Below are 23,715 nucleotides of genomic sequence, written 5' to 3' on the forward strand. Positions count from 1 at the left end.
CCATGTGTGCCTCAATCTCGTTGGAAACACTTGGCTGGTAATAAAATCATCAGAAAACCTTAATTGCAAGCACGAAAAACCGGAAGTTGCCAATTTTCATTGGGAAATCAAAGGATTTTTCGTGGGTTTGGTGGTCTAGCTTCTAGAAGAATGTTTGATGCAAACATATCTTGACACCATTCACCCATAGCAAAGATCAAGTCCCATTCAGGAATGATTTTATGAGTTGGGCCATTTTACCCCATCTTGGCATTTTGGGCTTTGTTCCCCTATTTAAAGCGCATAGAGGCGAATGCTGTCAGTTAACATACGTACATACGTATGAACGTACGTATGCTCCAAACTCACCCATCGCATCGCCGTCGGTGTGTGAGATGGTCGTCCGCCTGTTCGTCGGACTGTCCGTCGGCCAGAGCAGAGCAGAGCAGCCATCCAAGAGAATCGTCGGCCAAGAAATTCCCGTTCTCAGTCGAGTTGGGAACGTCGTCGCTAGTGAACGTGCTGCAGTTTTGCGGCCCGCGTGCGTTACATATCCACAAGCGAAGAGCGGTGTGAGGTTCTTCTTTTTCATGCTGAAGGGTGGTTCCAGCATAATAACATACCACCCTACTTAGGCCATACACACACGTACCACCAGTCAGTCAGTGTGTTCCGATTGTCACGATTCCTTCGGAACTTCGGCAGCTGTAGGGAAGAAGACGAAGTAGTACAAGGATAGTGCTTGCCACATCAGTGACAGCCTGAGCCCTTCGAGAAATGTTGGGCCAAGCAAGAAGAGCATAGGTGTTATCCCTAGGATTAGAAGCAATCAGGCCACAGGCCAAGGTTCTGTAGTAGGCTCGAGAGAAGTGACATCGTGTTGGGCTTTGGTTGGGTACGTGCACTTGTGCGGTGAAGGCAGCAGCATACATGGCACAAGAAACGAGTTGCCACAGTCGTGAATAAAGTGTGATTAAAGATTCAGATGTTTGGAAGAGAGTGAAATAATTTCCAGTTTTTGTCGTGGAGAAGGGGGCAAAGGAGTGTGCAAAGTAGGCGCAGGAAGAAAGGGAGTGATGTGTGGAGAAGAATAGTGAAGTTTATCCAGCCTACTATGAATACCTGGCTGTAGGAGGTGAAGAAGGTGTGGGTCTACGAGCCGTATCGTGCTTCGTCGTCGCGTGTGCCAGAAGAAGAAGCGATAGCAGAAGCATAAATATGCTGAAAGTTAGCAGAATGGTACTACTTATCGATAGGATGGTGGGCCTGTGCCAGGTGGCTAACTTGGTGGAAAATTGAGTGTGAGAAGAACGGGTTGGTAGCTGTACCAGGCGCCGTAGTCTGAGTGGGTGGGATTCCACCGTGGAGACGCGACCAAACTTCTAATGTTCAAGATATCGCACGAAAAGCTCGGGCAAATGGGTTGGGCTTTTGCAATCTATCTTGACCTGCAGGGATGGGACTGAAAGGTCGGTTCGTCGTCGGGAAATTCTTCCCCATTAGTGATACCGTGTAAACTGCCCCATTCCGGGGGATATTGATTGCCTGCCGTGGAAGAAATTGTCGGGCAAAAATTCCGCAGCGAATCTGGCCTCCAATGTGCAGCCTGTATGTTACAGCAAAACGAGAAAGCGAATCGAGAGCGAGAGTCAACTGAGAAACGAAGACAGCGCCAGCAAAAAAATCGATAAAAACAATTCGCTTCTCATCAAAAATACATTTTCACACAAGGAGAGCAAAAGAATCACCTTCCTTTGGAAAGGGCCGAAGGGGTGTGTGTATCCTCCATTCGCTGTTGGTCTTCGAGAAACGCCATTCGCTTTCTGACTTTTTTCCATCCTGGCCTCTGGACGATTTCGGTGGGCACACTGACAGCATCGAGCAACGCAAGGAGCAGCCAGCAGAAGGAGCGAGAGCATAACTCCAAGCGCGAGAAGTTACACCAAATTGGGAGCAAAACATGGATTTCCGGATTACGTTGCTGCTAATTATCGGTAAATATTTCAAAAGAAAATATTATTTTTAACATTGCGAATTGAGTAATCCAAGAGCGCTGGTTGTTTCGATACGAAGATCAAAGTTGGTGAGCGCGTTCCATCTATTTTATCTCTTACCACTGTACGTGCAAACACGTATTAAAATACTACATAAATGTCGGTATGCAATTGAGTGTTAGAGGTTCGACGGGTGCGAGAGCATTGGAACGTGCGGAACTATTTGTGTATGTGCGTATAAACATAGTGGTTTTGTTATGCAACTTGGCTAGGGAGTATGTAGTATGCTTCAAGTTACGTTCACGCACTGGGGGCTGTGTGTGGGATGTACACTTCGCAGCAACATAACCCCGTCGTCGGTACCTACTGACGACGATTACCGAGGCACATTTGACGGATTAATTAATGGCTCTTTTGTGCTGTTCTCTACTACAGAGAGCTCTAACAAGCTCTCTTTGTATGGTGATAATTATATCAAAATACTTGGATCCTTTGACTTTGACGTCACTTAATTTACATCCTTATGCAATGTAAACACTGAATGGGTTTGAAGAGCAAAGCTATCAACTTCGGATAATTGATATCGCTTTTCCACGAGAGGAATTGAAACTCTTTGGTCATTATTTGGTTATGAAATAGATCACGAATACTAACTTCTTTTCTGGTGATGATGAACCTGGGCTTTTTAGGGGAATATCTGTAAGTAAAAAGAAAATCGTGTTAAGTACTGTTCCTTCGTCTAAATTCCACTAAGAACTTGCTTCCTTTGACAGATACGTATTTCGACCTCAACTGTAAGGTCGTCTTCAGTGTCTTGTACTTGAAGACGACGTTACAGTTAAGTCGAAATACGTATGTGTCAAAGGATGCAAATTCTTAGTGGAATTCAAAGGAACAGTACTTAACACGATTTTTTTCTTGTACCGACTTTTCGAACTCGGTGAAGATGTTACCGCATTCACCCCGCTTGTATACTAAAATCCTACCGCTACTATTGTTACTGAGGAAGATTACAAGTGGTAGTCGAAATACGCGTATCCGTCAAAGGATAAGTAATTAGGTTAGAATTTAAAGGTACGAAACTGATTACACTCATTCGACGATTTTTTTTCTTTTCTGGTTAGTCTGGATAACTGGTTAGTACCGGTAGGGATTATCTAAATTGGCTAAGAATAACACTGCAAACCAATATAGCCACAGCTATAAAGGCGTGGGTATTCAGCATGACCATGCTGAGGGTGACGGGTTCGATTCCCGGTCGGTTGAGGAACTTTTCGTAAAGGAAATGGTGTCGCATCATGCGTTTTACACGAGAGAGTTCTGTGTATTTCCGCTTTTGGTGAGCTTCAGTTGACCTGGTTTAATCGCTGTTGTTCATTTGTGTAATGTTTGCGTAGTTCCTACGATTAAGCCAGCTCAGATCAATCTGCAGCATAAAAGAGCAGCAACGATCAAACTTTGCAGATTTATACAAACTGCTACAGTTCAAGTGACTTTGGTCCAAGAACCTTTCCTTCGCAAGGGGAATTCCTATCTTGGTAATGTTGTGCATGACAAATATGGTTCAAATATGGAGTACAGGCAAATGCTGTCAATTGCCAGTAGGTTGACAGCAGGGCAGTAAATTGGAAGAATAGCATCGTTAATGGGATTGAAGAAGAAAAAATAATGTCAGAAGTATAGTGTGGAGTGAGTTTGCTGAAATGTTGATTGAAGCTATTTAATTTTCTATCCTACTTAAACTAATTGATAAATAATAGTGAGTTAAAAACTAAAATGCTAGTAAGCTTCCTGAAAATAATTAAAATTTGTATATTTACAGTCTTTATCATTAGTTATAAATACGTGAAATCTATTCAACATGCATCCTTGAATTAAAAGCTTAAAGTAAATATAATTTGTACACCATCGAATAGATTATTACCTCAATATTATAATTGCAGAATCCGTAGATCATTTGTTGCGTTGGGAAATACAGAATGTATTTAGGTAGAGTGGAAACACCGAAAGTGTAAGCGATAAACATTGTAATAGATTTGTAGTATGCTAATAAAACCTTTATTGCAGTTTAAAGCTGCTCATAACCACAAATATTACTGTGCGTTCTGCGAGTTGCTGACAACCCGGTGTCCAATAAGATTCCCATTCTGTTCCCTGCCAACACAACTTTAAAACTTTCGTGATGATTGATGAGAACAGCAGTGGCAAGTGAGGAGAGTTCTTAGCGAACGCCTAATACTCAGCGGGGCAGCGCGGACGTCAACCACAAATAGATATGCCGTAGTCCACATGAATTTGACATGTTTGGGAAATTGACACTTTTGGGCACTCTGACAGATCTGGGATGTGTACGACTTTTGCGAATCAGTCATTACCATAAGTTATTACTTAAGTAGAACGTGTAAAACTAGCAAAAGGTTACCAAAATTTTGGCGTGCAATCGTTCGAAATTACACGACAACGTGAAGATAGCAAAAAAATCAGTAAGAAATTGTGTAATGCATCAATTTTCAGCACAAACAATTTTGAACGTGTTGTTGTTGTGAGCTACGGTGATTTTGCCTTTTGCTGGCCCCCTGCTAATACTGCTCAAACGGGAGACTGCGAAACTTCTCACTCCCCAATATATACGTGAGAAGTGAGGAGCGTTCAAAGCAAACGCCAAACACTGTTCAAACGGGAAACTGCGAAATCTTCTCGCTTCCCGATCTATGCGATAAATTCGTAAAACGCAAACCTTGTGATACTGGATGCACAAGAGATTTGCAGGAACAAGCTGAAGCATCTGAAAGAATCATCGACACGATGAGCACCATGTCAACGGACAGGCTTTCAGCTGATTATTTGACACGAACGGGAAGCTGCGTCCATATCTCGCGCCCCGCAATGACTCGGTACGAAGGGAACTGTAGTAATCGTTTTGTGGTAACCGTAGCCAGCGAAAACAAAATCTCCGCTCGTATGGCCCTCCTGCTGAAACAGCACGAAGAGGAGCGCGCAGTTCAGCGGCGTGAGTGGGAGGCGGAAAGACGGGCCTTTGAACAGGAGAAACGATTGCTTCAGAAGGAGTACAGTTTGCTGATGGAACAATCCTCCAAACGACGAGACAAGAACAAACGAACCCAGGTAGCCACTACTTCCGTGGAGATGGACATCTCACAGGCCTCGCCGAAGCAAGCACGATCGGGAGACGGCGGTATTTGTTCGCGCCCCGAATCATATTATCACCTACACGGAGAAACAAAATTGACTGACCACAATCATACAGCGATGAGGTCGATATCACCCTGCAGTCGAACTGCTGATCTGGATCTACAACCACAGCAAATTGAAGAAGAGCGCGCAATAGAGCAGCGCCAGATAGAAGTGAAGAGACGGGCTCCGGAATTCGAGCGAGAGATTGTAGTATAGAACAAAGGAACGAGAAAAGATTGTAAATTAGGTACTTCTAAAGGTTGTGCAATTTGTTATTCTACTTATTTACAAACAGATAGATATTTAACTAACCTAGTTATCACAGTTAAAATCACAATGAACGAACACAGATGTTACGGGGGAATTTGATAATAATTCTATGCTAAGCGGAAGACCGATTTATGGAGTGTGCGGTAGTTCGGCAGCAGCAAAGCTTCGCGCGCTGGCTTTGCTAGATTTTTGCGATTTTTTCTCTTCTCTCTGCGGGGCTCCGACGACGGGACGAAGTGTGCGGTGGACGCGTCGTGGCTCGAGTCGGTTTCGAATTTTTCGCTTTCCGTCGGCGCTAGTTCCCAATACACTTTTAGTGGATAATAAATATTTTTTTTGCATTAACACAAAAGAGTGAAAAATGTTAGTTCGGGCTCGCCGGTCGAGAAAAAATCCGGGCGCCGACTAGTGAGTCGCGTTCAGTGTATTTCTGTGTGGAATAGACTAAAGGTCTCTGCTCCCTAGTGGAGTGGAGACGCGCGATATAATTTTCCTTTTGGCTAGTTTTTGCGTCGAAAAGTGGTCGGTTGTTAACGGCGGTTTGTGTATATTGATCCATTGTCAAATCATATCACCAACCATAGGTGACTCCTGGACTGACAATGTACCTTACCCTGCTAACAAAAAATTCCTTCCTGAGACAAACGTGGAGATGCAGCGATTCGCGGTTTTTTTAACAACGTTTGTCTTACTAACATTCCCTCCCATCCTCGATGACCGTAAGGACGTGGCCGGCGCCGTTATTGACCTTATTAAAGTTGAGAGCTCTCGAACTGTGTACATTGAGATAGTAAGCTAGTCCCAAGCCCTATTCATTGGTTCCTTGTGCAATTTCGATTGCTCTGGTCAATCACGGAGTAGCAACTACGAATTGTGCGGTCATCTATGCTCATGCTCATGCTCATGCTAAGCGGAAGACCGATTTATGTAAGTACAATGTATAGATATAAGTGATTATTGAACTAAAAATATAATTGAATTGCAGCTTTTAGCTGTTTCGCACCCGCACATCGGAGTTTGCGATCTGCTTCGAAGAAGTCGGCTCAAAGCCTCACATAACCCCCCTCGAACACCACTTTTCGCCGTAACATACTAAAAGATAAATCGAAGCGATGGAATCGCCAAAGACAAACCCGAACGGAAAGCTGCGAAAACCTCTCGCGCACCGATTCGAGGTACAATCAGTCGTGGATACGACAACATTCCTCATCAGCGAATGTAACAACAAACATCAGCTCTGCCCGTATTGCCCTTCGATTAAGTCAAATCGAGGAAGAGCGCGCAATCCAGCAGCGCGAATGGGCACTGGAGAAAAGAGCTTTGGAACACGAGAAGCAGGCACTGCAGATGAAATATAGTTTGCTGAAAGAATGCTTGCCCAAACGAAAAAAGTCGGCCAACATCACTGTTGTCGCCGAACGCGGAACCGGATCAAAATTGGAACACAATATTGACCGCGACACCTTTGAACGCTCACCCGAAGGTTGTAAGAACTCTTCGGTCGGCTCACATGAGCAGCCGAATTCGTTGCTTCAATCGGCTTGTTTGGAAATATCGAACGATCATCTACAAATGTATGACGACACCCAGCAGCCCACGAACGGTGCGGGTATCAACACATGTTCAAGTCAACTGAATGTGACTATCGATAATAACATTAAAATGGATAAACAGTAACTGTGGCCACTAAATAACGGGAATGCTTTTAGCAGCTGATTAAAAACAATAGAAGCGTCCATAGAGTAAACTTTTTTTAGACAAAACCATCGTCTATCTATCCACAAAGTCAGCGTATTTTTTATTTTGTGTCAACTTATTCTGTTCTGCAGAAAACGACATTGAAACAGGAAGCACTACCAAAACGCCTTGGACGGCTCTACTGATTGCTCAAAACAACCGTAAAAAAAGTTAATAGTAAACCATTATAAAACTAGAACCCGCCCGGTTTTGAATAAATTCCACATTTCGGCATCCCAAGAAACAGATCCTGAAGGAAATAGAGGAAAACTAGCAAAACCAATAAGCATGATATCATTTCACATAATAAAATCTTCTTTTGTGACATGGGCTGGATAAATCAATAGAATGCCTTGTTAATTAACAAATATTTACATCAAATCACATTTACACATTGAACAACATGTAAATGGTTCGTTATAAAAAAATAGCACAAAAAAAGTTCAACAATGAACCGCAGTGCACAAATTACATCGACACGTTTTGGTGATACAGAAAAATAACATTTTTTGGAAATTTCTATAAATGTCATTTACGGGAAAAGGCTACAACCAAAGCAAAAAAAAAACAAGTCAGTATCCCCATTTTTTCTTATTACTGTTTGAGTGTGTAGATGCTAAAGGTAGCTGAGAAACCATTTATTTTGACCAACGATTTCACAGACGCAGAAAATGCGTGAAAGTAAACTCTGGAAAGTCGTACAAAGCAGTTGCTCCAACATCACTGCAAAAAAATACTGTACAAATTACTACGTTCAACTTTCTTAAATTTTATATTTTCCATGGACGTACATTGTTAAACCTTTATGATAGTTAAATTCAGATTGCCATTTTTAAAGATCATATATTTTTAAGAGCACATTCAAAGCATTCCCGTTATTTAGTGACCACCCGTTATTATGTGCTCTCTGCTTCAGAGAATAGTGAGATGAGCTTCGCTCGATCCATCCAAAACAAACATCTGTTGATAGAATTAAGAGCAGTCCCTGTGAGATTCGTTTCACTTGCGACGTCTCACGTTGAGTGCTCACGGGTACTTTGTCATCTCAAGCTTGCTCAGCCTCTCTCTGACAAGCGTTTCAGGAGACCTCCAATCTCTGTACCACGGCTTCTTCCAGACCCTGCCCCTCCACCGCCGAAGCCACAGCAAATGATCATCAACACTTTCGCTTTTCAGACCTTTCCGAAAACTAGCAGTGCATTGAAGAATGCTGCAAACATGCCCCATCACAGAAAATACCATCTACGATCAAAACAGTGTACATTCAACTCGATCATAGCACAATCACCCATGCAGCAGTATCAACTTCTAGGAAAAGGACGGTTGCGGCTGCTGTACAGACGTCACATTGTGCCAAACGTTTTAGCAGCTAGTGTACGTACAAAATCGGCTTTCGGCGTACGGATCCACAGAAAGATCATCGCTTTTAAGAACTGTGTACAAATATTCTGCAGTTACGCTGAAGCAAAAGGTAAACAGTTCTATTCACCTAATGTTTGTGAGTTTATGGAGCCAACGGCACGAAGGACGGAACGAGTGAGCGCGGAATGGACATACTTGAGGTTCTGTTCGATAATCGATTTCGGGATGGTGAATTCAACGTTGTCCACAGCCGAGCTGGTCACTGCATGCTCCACTAGGGGCACTACATCGTCGAAGATGCTAATCGGAGAACTGATGAATGCGTGCACGGGTTATTCCTTCGTCTCTGTCAAGCAACCAGGCTGCGTTAGATCACGAATCGTAAGTCAACCGTATTCTAGGGGATATGGCCACAAAGCCCGAGTATCAGCACACGACCACTAAAAAGATAAGGAATGTGACAAGCTGATGAAAAGGACGATATTGCCCACTAACTGTGACATACTTATTCGGGTAGCTGTACAACATCTACCCTCGTTGATCGAACAGAAGCAACTGTATGTCGTTGAGCATGGTGAGGGTCACTTTCATTGGGAAAATAAGAAGCATCATAACAGCTTAAAAGGGTTCGCAGTTACGAGTTTTCTGGACGATAAAATGCCATTGTGGCTGATGGTCGGCACTGAAAACTGGAGGATGAAAGACTCCGGGTTGAGTTGCGATGTTCTGTTGAGGTATTTGTATGCGATCAATAGAATGTGTCATCCAACATCGCTGTGGGTTACGCTTGATGTCCCATGGCTAACGATTCAGAAGTGGGCGGCGCTCTTTGCTGTTCCTTTGATGTCTAACGAAAGGTTGGTCAAAAACTGCAGAATTATCATGGCCAGTTTAACTCCAGTCTTCAATCAACGGGTTCTCCAGAAAGATCAAGATTACCTGAGGTATTGTGGTTGGAACGATGATGAGAGGATATTTCGTAATGTATTATATCACGATGGGCGGAGCAAACATGAAAATAAGTGTCCAATGTTAAAGGTATGTATTGGAGCGAGATACCATGCGTCTTCCGAGCACATTGAAGATTTCCATTTGGGGCACCGAGTGCGGTCGATTCAAAATCCGGCGTTTAAAAACCGGAGCTTTGATGTTCATGACGATAGAAATACGTACAGTTGAAGAGTCGTCAGTTGTACAGAATAAAAGTGAATAGTAACTAGAGGTTGAGGAAAATTTGAAGGGTTATCAAATTGTGACTATTCCAAATTAACAGTTTGATACTTTATTTCGGTAAAACTGGTTCCAGATGACCAGTGTTACGGGGGGGAGGATGTTGCTGGCAGCACTGCCATATGATGTCATTACAACTGAGTTATGTCATGATGCGAAGCAACATACGAAAAAGAATGAGAATTTCAGTGAACTGTCAAAGCCAGTCTGTTTAGTGATGTGAAAACACATGAAATTCTACTTATTTACAAACAGATAGATATTTAACTAACCTAGTTATCACAGTTAAAATCACAATGAACGAACACAGATGTTACGGGGGAATTTGATAATAATTCTATGCTAAGTGGAAGACCGATTTATGTAAGTACAATGTATAGATATAAGTGATTATTGAACTAAAAATATAATTGAATTGCAGCTTTTAGCTGTTTCGCACCCGCACATCGGAGTTTGCGATCTGCTTCGAAGAAGTCGGCTCAAAGCCTCACATAACCCCCCTCGAACACCACTTTTCGCCGTAACACAAAGTAAAAGCGTTTTGAAGAATACTCGTGAAGTTCTCAACGGCATCGCCGAGGTTCGCACATTCTGTCACAATTGACCAGTCAATCAGCGACAAGTGCCGGCGCAACCCATCGAAGTCCGTTTTTTTGAAGTCGAATGCATTGGCATCAAACTCGTCAACATATTCTTCAAGCAGAGGTTCACAATTGTTGATGGTACACGAGATGGGTTGATGGCAGACGTCGATTGGCAAGATAAGTTCTACAACATCTTCAATCGTAAAATCATCCACCAGATCTTTATTGACAGCAAATCTAACGTGTTTCCAAAGCGATTCTTCATGTAGTTCAGTTGACGCATGTTGTTTGAACTCATTCCTCATAGGAGAACAAAGTTACAGCATGTCAAAGTCGTCCATTTTGTATGGAAAACTTCTTTCACTGATATATTTATGAACACAGCTGTATATATAAAGTTTTCAATTTATTCACTAACTTAGATATAATGATTACATCTTCGAAATATTTTTTTGAAGATTATGCCTAATCTGATGTTTTTTTCTTGATTTAAATCAAATTTAAGCAAAGTTCTGTGTATTTCAACAGATATTTGGGCGCTCTAATGCAAATCTGAATGCGAATCAAATGCACCACTTCCGAAGTTAGGTATCTCGGACTTTAAGAAAAATCCATTTTCGATGAAAGCCATTTTCCAAATTTCTTCACATACCGATGATACTTTTTTTTATTCCATCATGTCCAATATGCTCTTTTTGTTCGGCAAATGTTTGGAATTCCCACCTCCATATATTGTTTTAGCTCGTATCATGGCCTCGAAGTTAAAGTTGGCAAACCGTTGCCAACGAACTATAGAGCACATTTGGCACCCCCAATTCCAAAATCGCGCGCGCTGGATGTAATGCATAACAAGCGTGCACTGCATTGTCTGAATGTCTCTGGCTGCGCAAGTTGTTCTCAGCCTACGTACAACGAAAAACCGAGACGTCCCAGATAAAGCTTTTATTCATTTCTGGTTTTGCTACACACAATGTCATGTAAACTTTTCATTGAAGAAGCTCTTCGCGTTTAGATGTGTGACTTTGGTATTCATCGCTTTTGGCTCTAAAGAGCATGCTAACAATCATTTACACACATTTGAGAGTTACCAAAGAATTTAAATACTATGAAATCAATGTTCGGTATTCCATATTTTTGTTGTAGTTATTGTTAAATAATCCTTTACTTCCCAACAACGATACAGCATGCAATTTTTAACACTCTAAAACTGTAAATTTTCAACATGATTTTTAAGACTTTAGTCGATTGCGCTTAGCTTGCGTGTACGCGTGAGAAGTAGGCAGGAAGTGAAAAATGGAAAGAAACCTTGACAACGCTGCTGCTGGTTTTAGACGAGTAGGGAACGTATGAGCAGGGATGCCAGGTGAAATTTTCAAATATCTTCACAAGGCACGTTAAAATGTCTTTACATGTCTTCACACCCCATATTGTGGCTTTAGAATTACTGTTAGAAGTCAAAATTTATGCCATGTTCTCACTTAGGTTTATATGAAGGAACCGTGAGGTCATCCAGCAATAATGCATGCTTCTCTCTAGAATTTCCGAGGCAATTTTAAGGGGGTTTCCCGAAAATTCCTTAACAAGTTCCTCGAATTTATTTTCACGAGTTCCACAAAAAAATCCAAGAATTTCTCTAGGAATTCCTTCGGAAATTCTCCCAGGAAGTCCTCGCAAATACCTTCAGAAGATCCCTGGGAATTCATCGTGGAGTTTCTCGGGAATTCCCCCAGATCATCCTCGGAAATTCCCCCAAGTGGTTCTCGAGAATTCTCCCAGGAGTTCCTCGTGAATTCCTGCAGAAGATCCTCAGCAAATCCTCATGCTTGTCCTAATGCAGATCCTCGGCAATTCCTCCAAAAGATCCTCAGGAATTCCTCAAAAATTGTGCCAGAAATTCCTCGAAACATCCTCTAGAAGTTCCACCGGAATTCTTTCATAAGTTTCTTCAGGAGTTGAGTTTTCCGAGAATTCTTCCAGGAATTCTTCAACAAGTTCCTCCAGGAGTTGCTTGGAAAATTCTACAGGAGTTCCTCGGCAGGAGCTTTTAGGCAAGCTCTTAGGAAATTCCTCCACGAGATCTTGCGGAACTTCTCTAGGAATTCATCGGGGTTTCCTCTAGGAGCTCTAAGGAATTCCATCAGGAGATCTCGGGAACTCCTTCAGAGCATCCTCAAAAAATCCATCAGGAGTTTCTCGAGAATTCATCCAGGAGATTCTCGGAGATCCTACAGGAAGTGCTCGGCAGTTTTTACAGAAGTTCCTTGGAAATTTCTGTCGGAGTTCCTCGGGTTTTTTCCGGAATTTTATCGGGAATTCCTTGACAATTCTTCCAGGAGTTCCTCGGAAATTTCTACAGGAGTTTCTCGGGAATTCCTCTAGGAGGTCGAATCGAATCGAAATTGAATCGAATCAAGAATTCTTCCAGGAGTTTCGAGAATTCCTGCAAGAGAACCTCGGGAGTTCCTCCAGGAGATTCTCGTAAATTCCTCCAGGAGTTCCTCGGAAATTCCTCCCGGTGCTCCTCGGTAATTCTTCCAGCAGTTCCACGAGAATTTCTCCAAGAGATCATCGAGAACTTCTTCAGACGATCATCGAAAAATCCTCCAGCAGTTTCTCGGAAATTCCCTCAGGAGATCCATGGAGGAAATCGAAGAAAATTTCTCCATAAGATCCTCAACAATTCCTCCAGGAGCTCCTTTAGAATTGATTCAAGGATCCTCAGGAATTCCTTCAAGAGATCCTCCGTAATTTCTACAGGAAATCTTCGGTAAATTCCATCCAGGAATTCTTTGGGAATTCTTGCAGGAGTTCCTCGGGAATTTCTCCAGAAGTTCATCGACAATTCCTTCAGGAAGTCCTCAAAAAGTTTCTCGGAAAAACCTCCAGGAGTTCCTTGGGAATTCCTCTTGGGATTCCTTGGGAGTATTCTTCAAGAATTCCACGAGCATTTCTTCATAGTTTTTCGAGGTTCTTTTCCGGCAGTTCCTCGAGATTTACTCTTGGTCCCTAGAAAACATACTCCAGGAGTTTCCTGGGAATTCCCGACGATATACTGGAGGTATTCACAGTTATTCATAGATATATTGCAGACTACATCCCAAATTGGACTATCACACTTTTTTTTGGTACGCCTAAAAAGTGTGATAAAAGTGCACATTTGCCTCGGATCGTCTCGACGTCTTCGATGCACTTATTCCTCCATTTACAACGAATAAGTGCACCGAAGACCTCAACTCGATCCGACGTGGCCCTGCGCTGCAATCACACTTTGAAGGTGTGTGCACACTATTGTGTCAGTCCAATTTGGGGTGCAGTCAGCAATATCCAGATGAATTTCTGATAAACTCCTGAAACATTTCCCGAGAATCTTCTGGAAGAATTCCCGAAAAAATGCTAGAGGGATTCTCAATGAACTTCTGGAGGAAATTCCCGAAAAAATTCAAGAATTATCGAGAAATCATGGAGGAATTTCCGAAACTCCTAGAGGTATCCTCCTTGAGGCATACCCGAGAATATCTTGAGAATTTCCGAGCAACTGAAGGAGAAATTCCCGAGCAACTCCGGAAGAATTCCCGAGTAACTCCTAGAGAAATCCCCAAAAAACTCCTGGAAAAAATTCGACGAACTCCAGGAGGAATGCCTGAGGAACTTCTAGAAGAATTCATAGGAATACATGGAGAAACTTTCCAAGAAATTTTCTAGCAATTACTATGGGAGTTCTAGAGTATCTCATAAAGGAATTCTAAAGGAATTCTTGAGGAACTCCCGAAAAAGTTGTTGGCAAACTCTTGGAAAAAATCCCGAGGAATTCATGTAAAACTTCCCGAGGAACTCCTAGAAAAATTTTCGAGGAACTCTTGAAAAACTTCTCAATAAACACCTAAAGCAGTGGTGCTCAGGCTGAAGGATACCGCGGGCCAAATTTGCAATTCGGGATAGATCTGCGGGCCGCATAAAACATCGATGCACAAAAACAACAAAAAGATTCTAAATTCTATAGCATACTTATTAAAAATCTGAACTGTTCAGAACTTGTGTAAGGGTCAAACTCTTTAGTCTATTGCCCTTCTTGAAGTTCAATTTAGTTTCATAAGTTTGGTTGAGAAAAACGTTTAACCGTTATGTGTCCGACAAACTTTTTGCTTTTTTCTACACCGTGCATTTTAAATGGGCGCTGGGTACCCGGGTACCCTGTCGGCCACATAAGGGTTAAGCTTCAAATTGAAATTTAAACAAACAACTAAGAAGTTGCCCCTAGAATTGCCTTGAAGCCACTTCAAGAACTTGTCAAGCAGCTTTTACAAGAATTTCTTTTAAATCGCTCCAAAAAGGTTTGCTGGATTTTCTCCTGAAATTTCTTGTGGAATTGCTTCAGAAGGTTTTCGACCAATTTCAGGAAGTTTCTTTTAGTTTTTCTAGAATTCTCTTGGAACACCTCCAAGAACTCCTCTTAGATTTGCCTTTGGAACTGCCCTGAAGTTACTTCAGGAATTCCTCATTAATCGTTTCCAAGAATTTCTCCTAGAATAGCTTCCGGATTTATCCGAAATTTTTCCAGGAGTTTATTGAATATTTTCGTAAATTCTTTCCATAAGTCTCTTCTAAAGTTGATGAAATACTTCATCATTAAATTTCTTCAAAAAATAGATTTTTAACAATTGTTTCCGGAAGTTTCTTCAACATTATCTTCTAAAGTTGCTGCATAAGTTGCTTCAAATTTTTTGTTCAATTTTTCCTCAGGCGTTCTAGGCATCTTTTGTGTCTTGATGCAGTTGGTCCTGGAATCTTGTTTATAGTTACTCCTGAAAATTCTCTTCTTGTTGCTCAAGGAATTTATTCTAAAGTTGTTTAAGAAATTTCTGTTAGAGTGGCATCAGAACATTGTACTAGGAGATGCTCCTATAATTTCCATGCAGTATCACCACAACTTTCTCATTGAGTTTCTACAGGTTTATATTCTTCAGGATGATCTGAGTTTCTCCATATATTTTGCTAAACGTTGCCTAAAATTTTTCTCCAATAATGTTTCCTGGAGTGTCCAAAAGTTTCTCAAAAAGGGCACAGGAAGGAGAATCTCGCCTGAGACTTTTTTCTTTAAGTTCGTTCAGGAGTTTCGCTTGGACAATTCAAATTGGATTCGTAAGTTTTGTTTCGAAAAATGTGTGAGTCTTATAATAGAAATTTATAAACAGTGAAAATTAAACAGTATTGGCAACCAAGTCGAGATTTGTTGAGAATATTGTCAAAAACTTCGTGCTTTGTGTTTTTATGTTCTTCGGAAAGGCGAAATGTGAAATATTTGCTCAGCGTTGCATTGACTGCGCTTAAAAACTGCAACTAATTTTTAAATGATTCAAGATTACATTTTTAGCAAACTATTTCGGAGTTGCGATTTCGAATCTTACCAGAACGGATTGTACTTTTTGTTTATTTATCATTTAATTCGTGTTTAACACTGTAAAAAATGATCATCATTTCTTTTTGTTTGATTTCTTAATAAATTTAACGAGTTATTTCAAATAGTCGTTCAAAAATTTCGATTCGTCTTAAAGTACTCCGCGGGCCGCATCTTAAGGCTTGAAGGGCCGCATGCGGCCCGCGGGCCGCAGGATGAGCACCACTGACCTAAAGGAATTTTCGAGGAACTTTTGAAGTAATTTTTGAGGAACTTCTGGAGAAATTCCCTTGGAACTCCAGAATGAATTCCCGAGAAACTCCTGGTGCAATTCCTGAGAAACTTCTAGGAGAATTTGCGAGGAACTCATGGAGAATTAACTGAGGAACCCTTAAAGGAATTCCCGAGGAACTCGCAGAGGATTTCCCAAGGAGCTCCAGAAGAATGTCCAAGAAACTCATTGAAGAAATTCTCGAGGAATTTTTAAAGGTATTCTCTAGGACTTTTTGAAGGAATTCACGAAGAACTCCTGGAAGAATTTCCGAGGAACTCCTAAAATAATTCTCGAGGAACACCTAAAGGAATTCTCGAGGAACTTCGGAAGGAATTCCCGAGAAACTCCTGCAGAAACTCCCTTGGAACTCCAGGATGAATTCCCGAGCAACCCCTGGAGGAATTCCCATGGAACTGAAAGAATTCCTGAGGTACTCCAGGTGGAATATCCGAGTAGGACCTAGAAGAATCCCTGAGAATCTTTTGAAGGTATTTCTGATAAAATCCTGAAGAAATTCTAGAGAGATTCCCTAGGGACTAGTGGAGAAATCTTAAAAGGCTTGGACAAATCTTCGGACAAGTCTGCGGAAAATTCTGGATGAAGCTTTGTTTAAAATTCAAACGAAGTTCTGGGGAGAATTTCCGAAAAAAAACCTTGGTAATATTCTAGAAGCATCCTCTGTTTTTGGAGATTTTTGAAAAATTAGAATACTCAGTTGAATTTCTAGAGGAATTTTGTTGATGAAAATTTTATTTTCTATAAACAATTGCTGATGAGAAATTCATTCAATAGTTCAGCATGCTTCCTAAAATTACCATGAAATGGTGGTCATCTAATTTGATTCGTATTTTAACTAAAAACTGCTTCAAAATTTCCGCCAATATGAAGACCGAAAAATTAGGAATTTGTAAGTTTAAAGTTTTAAAAGTTTAAAATTTTATCTACAAAAATTGAAATGCATTTCACTGTCAAAGTAGAGAGTGCAAAAGAGTCGCAGTAGTTCCAAAAATAGAATTAAGTTGATAAAGTAGTTACATCGCCACTGTTCAAATGGACAGTTGGCAATTGATGTCGCTCTCGTGATGTCCAAGTTGGCGAATGGAGCTTGTAGTGTAAGGAAGGAGATAAGTAGAATAAAAAAAAAAAAGTAAAGAGATTCAGTAGAGCTTGTGGAGCTTAAAAAGTCTTAATTACAGAATAATTTGGATGACCTAGATCACCATGTGAATGTTGCTAAGTTATCAGAATTGCTCTCCGAGGCTCTAAGAGTAGCGAAGATTATAATTCGGCGATCATTTGCTACAAAAAAAAAATATCAAATTTACAGATATTGCGACCCATACTTCAAAATACATTGAGTCCATTTGAATACCAGTGGACACCCAAATAGCAACGCATAGAGATACTCGCAATATGATGAGGTGCAAAAGACACAATCGTGAAAGAATTATGCCGATAGAGTGAACAGAAACAAGAGTAGAGCCTGTAGAACATGAAGGTCCTAATTCCAAAATAGTTCGGAAAGCCTGGAATACCCCATGAGTGTACCAAAAGCATTATATTTGTGCACTGAGGCTCCATCAGCAGTATAGACTGCCTCCCACGAATATTTTTTATAATTAAAGCATGATACAGTGTATGTAGATATAGTAACCCAAACTTCAAAGTGTTTTTGAGGCCATTTGTATTTCACGGAATGTCCAACTACCACAACATCGAGTTGCTCGTAGCATTGCGAGGTCTAATGGACAACAACGTGACTAAATTTCATGATCAGAGTGAACACAAATGATGGTAGTTGTTGTAGATCTTAAGAAAACGAATTCCAGAGTAGTTTGGATGACCTAGATCACCCAATTCATGCACCATGAATATTCTAGGAGTGCTTTGAGGCTTTCTGAGTACCGTAGACTATGTTCTGTGATGATTCATCGTGTATAAAATTTGGTATAGGATGTTGGATTTGTGACACAAACATCGGAGTACTTTGGAGGCCTTAGAATAGCTCTGGGATCAAAACTTCAACAGACTATGATGGGTAGTAATACATTGCATGTCAAGGATCAGTGAAGACTATTGATGATTAGCAAAAAGATGAAAGTTGAGTAAAAACATGTAGAATTAATAAAAGAATACAAAAAAGCCACGTATTTTCGGCTACCAGCAAAAGGGGGGAGGGTGCAAAGGGGGGGGGGGGGGGGGGTACCATGCATTTCTTAGACAACTATTCACCTTGACTATAAAAAAATCCAGGGTGAATTGTTTGAAAACAAAGAAGCTATTGCATTTCTGCCAAAAGTAGATCGTACCGGGTGATTACGGGTTAAAAACGCTTCACAGTAGGCTTGGCCGCTTTGATGCTTGTAATGCATCTTCGATGTATTGCAATCATTAATAATGACAAGAAAAATGATGGAAGTAGTCGATTCTATCATTTTCCAGGATTCAATTCAATGATGTGATGTGTGTGTAGGGTAGACTAGACTAAGAATTTGAATTTCATATTAGTCTATTTCATGCCACCCTTGTTGTAATACTAAGTACATTTGGTTATCGTGGAATGAAATGAGGAATGTCAAACGAATCCTAGGGATGCCTGTCACCCCTGGCGCCTCCCTAGCTAGGCCTGTGATTACCACCGCAAAGTTTGGCTTCACTAGGTATCACAACATTTTATGATTGTTTGAAGGATGCGATAAAATTGCTCGTATGTGTGTGTTTGTGTATGTGTTGATGCTGCACCATTTGCCAGGTGATTATGATGCTTCCGCATGATACGGTAAATTGCTTCCACGCATCGATATAACCTCATCTTATAATGGGGTAATAAAACCGGGGCTATGCTCTGCGGTAAAGTAAGATTATCAGATCGATATGAGACATTGCGGAGCTGGTGACTTTCCCGAACGACCGTCGGTTGAATGACGTTTTACAGAATTTCTCAAATTACGGAACCATCAGATCTCATCCGTCGTACTTAACGAACAAAAAAGGTCCCTTTGAGTGCGCCCTAATTGGGCCGCTTCAAGGTGCTTAACCTGCCCGACAAGATAGGAATCCCATTATCAACCCTGCTGCCGGAATGGTTGAGAAAAAAAGACGGAACGAAAATCGCTTTATTAACTCCCAAATTAATGTCCATCGCTCGTCCCAGTTGTCGGGTGCTTTCTCGGTTAACAGCCCCAACGTTCCGAAGGTAGGTACCATACAGCGAACGACATCAAGTAACAGAAACCTTAATAATCCTTTTTTGCGTTCGCATGGACAGGCGCACGAAGAGGCGACGAGAAGGATCTAACAAACTCGGTTCGGAGTTCTTCGCAATGAAAATCATTTTCAGAGCACACCGCACCGGCGGCAGAGGCTTCATGCTGCTCGTTTCGGTTGTCATTGGGCCGAGGCTATCAGCAGCCTCGGATGGCTCGGATGTAGAACGTGTGTGAAAGTTTTTAATAATCTTCACCCACGGAAGTGCCCTTAGTTGACGACGACGTTGCTTGGTACATAGTTCCGCATGTGTCAGGATACAGACTACGGGGGTGGTATCGACATGCTTTACGGATGGATGTGTGTTACCTTACTAATTAAGAAGAGGAAGAACTCTGGCTTCATGAGCTTCAAGTATGAATATGTGTAGTTCAGAGCTAGTTGATACGTATTGCTTTCATGTTATTGCTCATTGAATCTCATGAAACATTGAAACAAAGAACCTGGAAAGATTGATCAACATCGACCTTTTCCTCCTCATCGAATATTCAAATACGGTAAAAATTTACTTCGTCATATGCGCTAATTCCCGTCATATCAGATGGAAAACAGCCAATAATTAAATATATTCCAATTTTCCTTTACCAATCACTCATTAGATGGATGTAAAAAGCGAGGTGAAAAGATGCAATTTCACTCCACTTACGATTTCACATTTTGTGTTGCATTGCGTATGCCGAAGGCAACCGCACCCATGGAGCAGCTAGCCTAATCGTTCTTCATCGCCGTTCAATTTTCACTTCGTTTGATTCACTTATTAACACACGCCACCAAAGCTCTTTAATGTGGGATATCATTACTGCAGAATACAGTAAAAGCTACTTAATTTTAGAAATAAATTGCTTTTTTCCTGTCGGTAAATTGTAAACAAACAGTTGTCTTCCGTCCCAGAGAAGATGCAGGCAAATGTGCGCGTGGATTTCCTGCTTACGGAACATCGTACATTGCAACTACAGAGAAAGATTTATCTATTTGCAGTGTGATGGCGTTTTATGTTGGTGGGCAAAAATGTGTTTGGTCGTTATTTTAAAGCTACATTTATCTCAATTTAAATGCCTTTTGCCCAATAGTACTTTGAACACATTTGATTTGATTTGGATTGCGAAGAATTTGGCCGAATTTTCGAATACATAACTACGGTCTAATCATAGTTTTTGAACATCCTTTGTACCATAGTGTGAGCTTAAAGGTGTGACGGGAATTAAATCCATGTTGTGCCCGAAATTGACGTGGACTAGATGGAAATAGAACTCGTGGGACAATTTTTCAATATTATTATTTTGAGGAAATGGTAGTTGCTTAATAATATGTTTTGCCTTTCTCGTACATCAGAGTGGACTGAAAAGGTTCACTCAAAAAACGAATTTTCGATACTGACTCGGAGTCACATATTCCATCAAACTCAGTTCGACGAATTGAGATGATGTCTGTGTGTGTATGTGTTCGTATGTATGTCTGTGTACAAAAAAGGTAACCCACTTTTAAGACACTTCCCATTGGTTGATTTTTTGGATTTTAGCACAAATTGAACCGGGATTTTACCACATTATTTGCTATAAGGAATGGTCCAAATCGGCCAAGGCGTTACGAAGTTATGGTCATTCAAGTGATCCGGACCAGCACCGGTAGAATTGGGCATACACAAACTTAACCAAGCCTAATCATGCAACACATCAAACTGCGCCGATTTTTGTAACCTTTATCATGGTTGACGAATTTTGTGCGGAAATCATCACCGGAGGCCAGAAATTCCATGATGTCGGCACAAAATTCAAAATTGCTGCAAAGCTCAGTGGTACCCAAGCTGGAGTCACGGGCCAGGCTAATTTCGCATGAACCGAATGTCCGAGGAGCAGGTGTGGATGCTTTTGTGGATTCCAGATTTCAAGGAGTACTAATTGAAATACAGTGATGTTGTCAAGCTCAGAGGTTTCCAATCTTGGGTCACGGGCCATGTCGATTTCTCAAGAAATGATGAGGATGGGAAAAAGATTTTCAGATTTAGCGTGTCAAGAAGCAGTTACTACAATACATAAAACGGCGTTGCAAAACTCAGTGGTTCTCAAGCCGCGGTCACGGGCCATGCTGATTTCACAAGAACCGAAATTCCGAGGAGAAAGTGTGAATGTTTTTAAGATTCTGCGTATCAAGGAGCACTTATTTTAATATTTTAAATTCCCAGGTAACATTTGATGCTGTACAAACGTCTCTTAAGCTATTTTAAAGCAGCCTTTATTCGAACAAAGGCTGGACACAGGAGGTACAACCTTTAAGCAGCTCCTCAATATTTAATTTTGGTGATGTTATTCAACCTGTAGCTGGTTTGAGGTTTTTTGAAAGGCTGATTTCAAACTTAATGTGTGCATAATCAGCTATCAATTAAATTTATTTATTGTGATAAAAAAAAAACACTTTCATAACTTTGTTTTCCATCATTGCGACTTTTAAATCACAGAACAAATGTATTAGTCAGAACTCGGTCCTCCTGATTCATACACACTTAGAAATTCTGAAATTTGCACGAAACGGAATCACCAAAGAACGTAAACGTTTTCAAGACTGAATCATAAATTGGACTCAATTTTACGCGCATCATGTAAGTGCTGGTTGGGCGTTAGATGTCAACAAATTCGTTTCACCAGAAATGTAGAATCAGTATCACGTTCATCAGCTACCTTCTAACTCGATGAAATAGCCGAGAGGTAGGAGGTGTGGCTCACGATCAGGAGATCCGGTGCTCGAATCCATGCATGGCATTATTTTACTTTTCTATGTTTTGTCTGTCAAATCGGCTCTAGCGATTGATAGACGCTTAAAAAATAAGTTTTATTTTGAGGTGTCTTGAAAGACGTAAATTTACATGTTTCAACCTCTAAATTTGTGTTTTTGAAGATGCTCGTATATGTCAGGTTCAGGACACTTAAAATTACATAATATTTTCTAGGTGTGTAGTAACTCACCTTAGCAACTACACCACACACACAATTGTATACGTATAGGCGAAAATGAGAGCATCATAAGTTGAATTGAGCCTGTATTGAAGCTGTAGAAGCGATGTAAACACTACGCAAACTTGATTGGGCCAAACAATATTTGATTAAAGGTTGAACAACAGATGAATCATTCTGAATGTTTGTGTATGTTTTAAGCCTTTGGAGCCGGAGGGGTCATATATGACCCCGGCGATGAAACCGAGCATAACAAACGTGTTCGACAGCAGCGAGGTTGCGTCGACAGCGGCGAAAAAAATCGGCTCCAAAAGGTTAAAGTTGGTTACACAGATGCAGATTATTCTGTTCAACTTGATTTTCAGCCATCTATGCATTGCTGATTAATAAGGTTGAACAAGCCATACTTCAGACGACCATTCACATGTCATTGTGTTCAGCCTCTGGCACCATTAACCAGCCAATTTGCAGAGAATACTCTCACTGTTCAGTATTCATTGTTACTTGGGTTGTTGTTACAAAGCTTGAGTCACGGCTGTGCTAAATTCGCATGAACCGAAAGTCCTAGGATAGGAGAAGGTGTGAATGCTTTTTTGGATTCTAGATCTCAAGGAGCACTCAGGAGTTTCCAATACGATGAGAATGTGAAAATGATTTTTCAGATTCCGCAATCAGTAGTTCCCAATCTGGGGTCACGGGCCATGCTGATTTCTTAAAAGCCGAAAGTCTCGGGAATCCTCAAGGATCACTTTTTGCAATAAAGGGTTGTTACCAAGCTTAGTGATTCCCAAGCTGAGGTGACGGTCTATCTGGCGTATAGAATGGGTTTGTTCAAAAACCAAGAATGTAGATCAAATTTTGATCATTATAATGCCCCTCGTCCCCCTGAAACGCCCATGAGGTCTCTTGAGATCTTCCTGAAAACCGCTGAAACGCTCCCGAGATCCCCTGAAACTTCCTGAAATACCTCTGGGATCCCCTGGAACTCCCCATGGACCCCTCTTGTAATCCCTCGTGTAATTTCCCATAAACCCCCTTAAGAACCCTAGAAACTCCTGAAACTTCATTGAGACCCCTTGAGCCCCTTTTGAACACCCTGAGAACCCTTAAAACGCCCCTATGACCGCATCCCTGGTACCTCCAGGAACCCCCTGAGAACCATTGAAATGACACTGAGACTCCCTGAAACACTTTTGAGACCCCTTCGCTTGGAATTCCATATAACCCCTGAAATGACACTGAGAGCCCCTGAAACGCCTCTTTGGATCCTATAAATACCCCCGAAATCATCTGAGACCTCCTGAAAGTCTCGAAGAATAATTTCATTTCGTTCTCCCGCATTCGGTTCTTGAAAAATTCCCGTGGCCCGTGACCATAAATCAAAAACCACTGATATTTGCTACACACCTGTATTGGAGATACTTCTTCTTGAGATGACCAATCCGTAAAAAAACTTGTGCACTTCTTCCTAGCATTTTGG

General features: G+C 41.2%; 1 protein-coding gene across 1 annotated transcript in view; it reads left to right on the forward strand.

Moving 5' to 3' along the window:
- The first annotated feature begins 459 nt into the window (after nt 1-459).
- Nucleotides 460-23,715, forward strand: part of LOC109415929 (transmembrane protein 132E) — a 318,407-nt gene continuing 295,151 nt past the window's right edge. The window contains exon 1 of the mRNA XM_029867615.2: nt 460-1,973. Coding sequence (XP_029723475.2) covers nt 1,940-1,973 — 34 coding nt within the window. The 5' untranslated portion in view covers nt 460-1,939. The remainder of the gene's footprint in view (nt 1,974-23,715) is intronic.

Source organism: Aedes albopictus, chromosome 1 (assembly GCF_035046485.1).
Source record: "Aedes albopictus strain Foshan chromosome 1, AalbF5, whole genome shotgun sequence".
Taxonomy (NCBI): domain Eukaryota; kingdom Metazoa; phylum Arthropoda; class Insecta; order Diptera; family Culicidae; genus Aedes; species Aedes albopictus.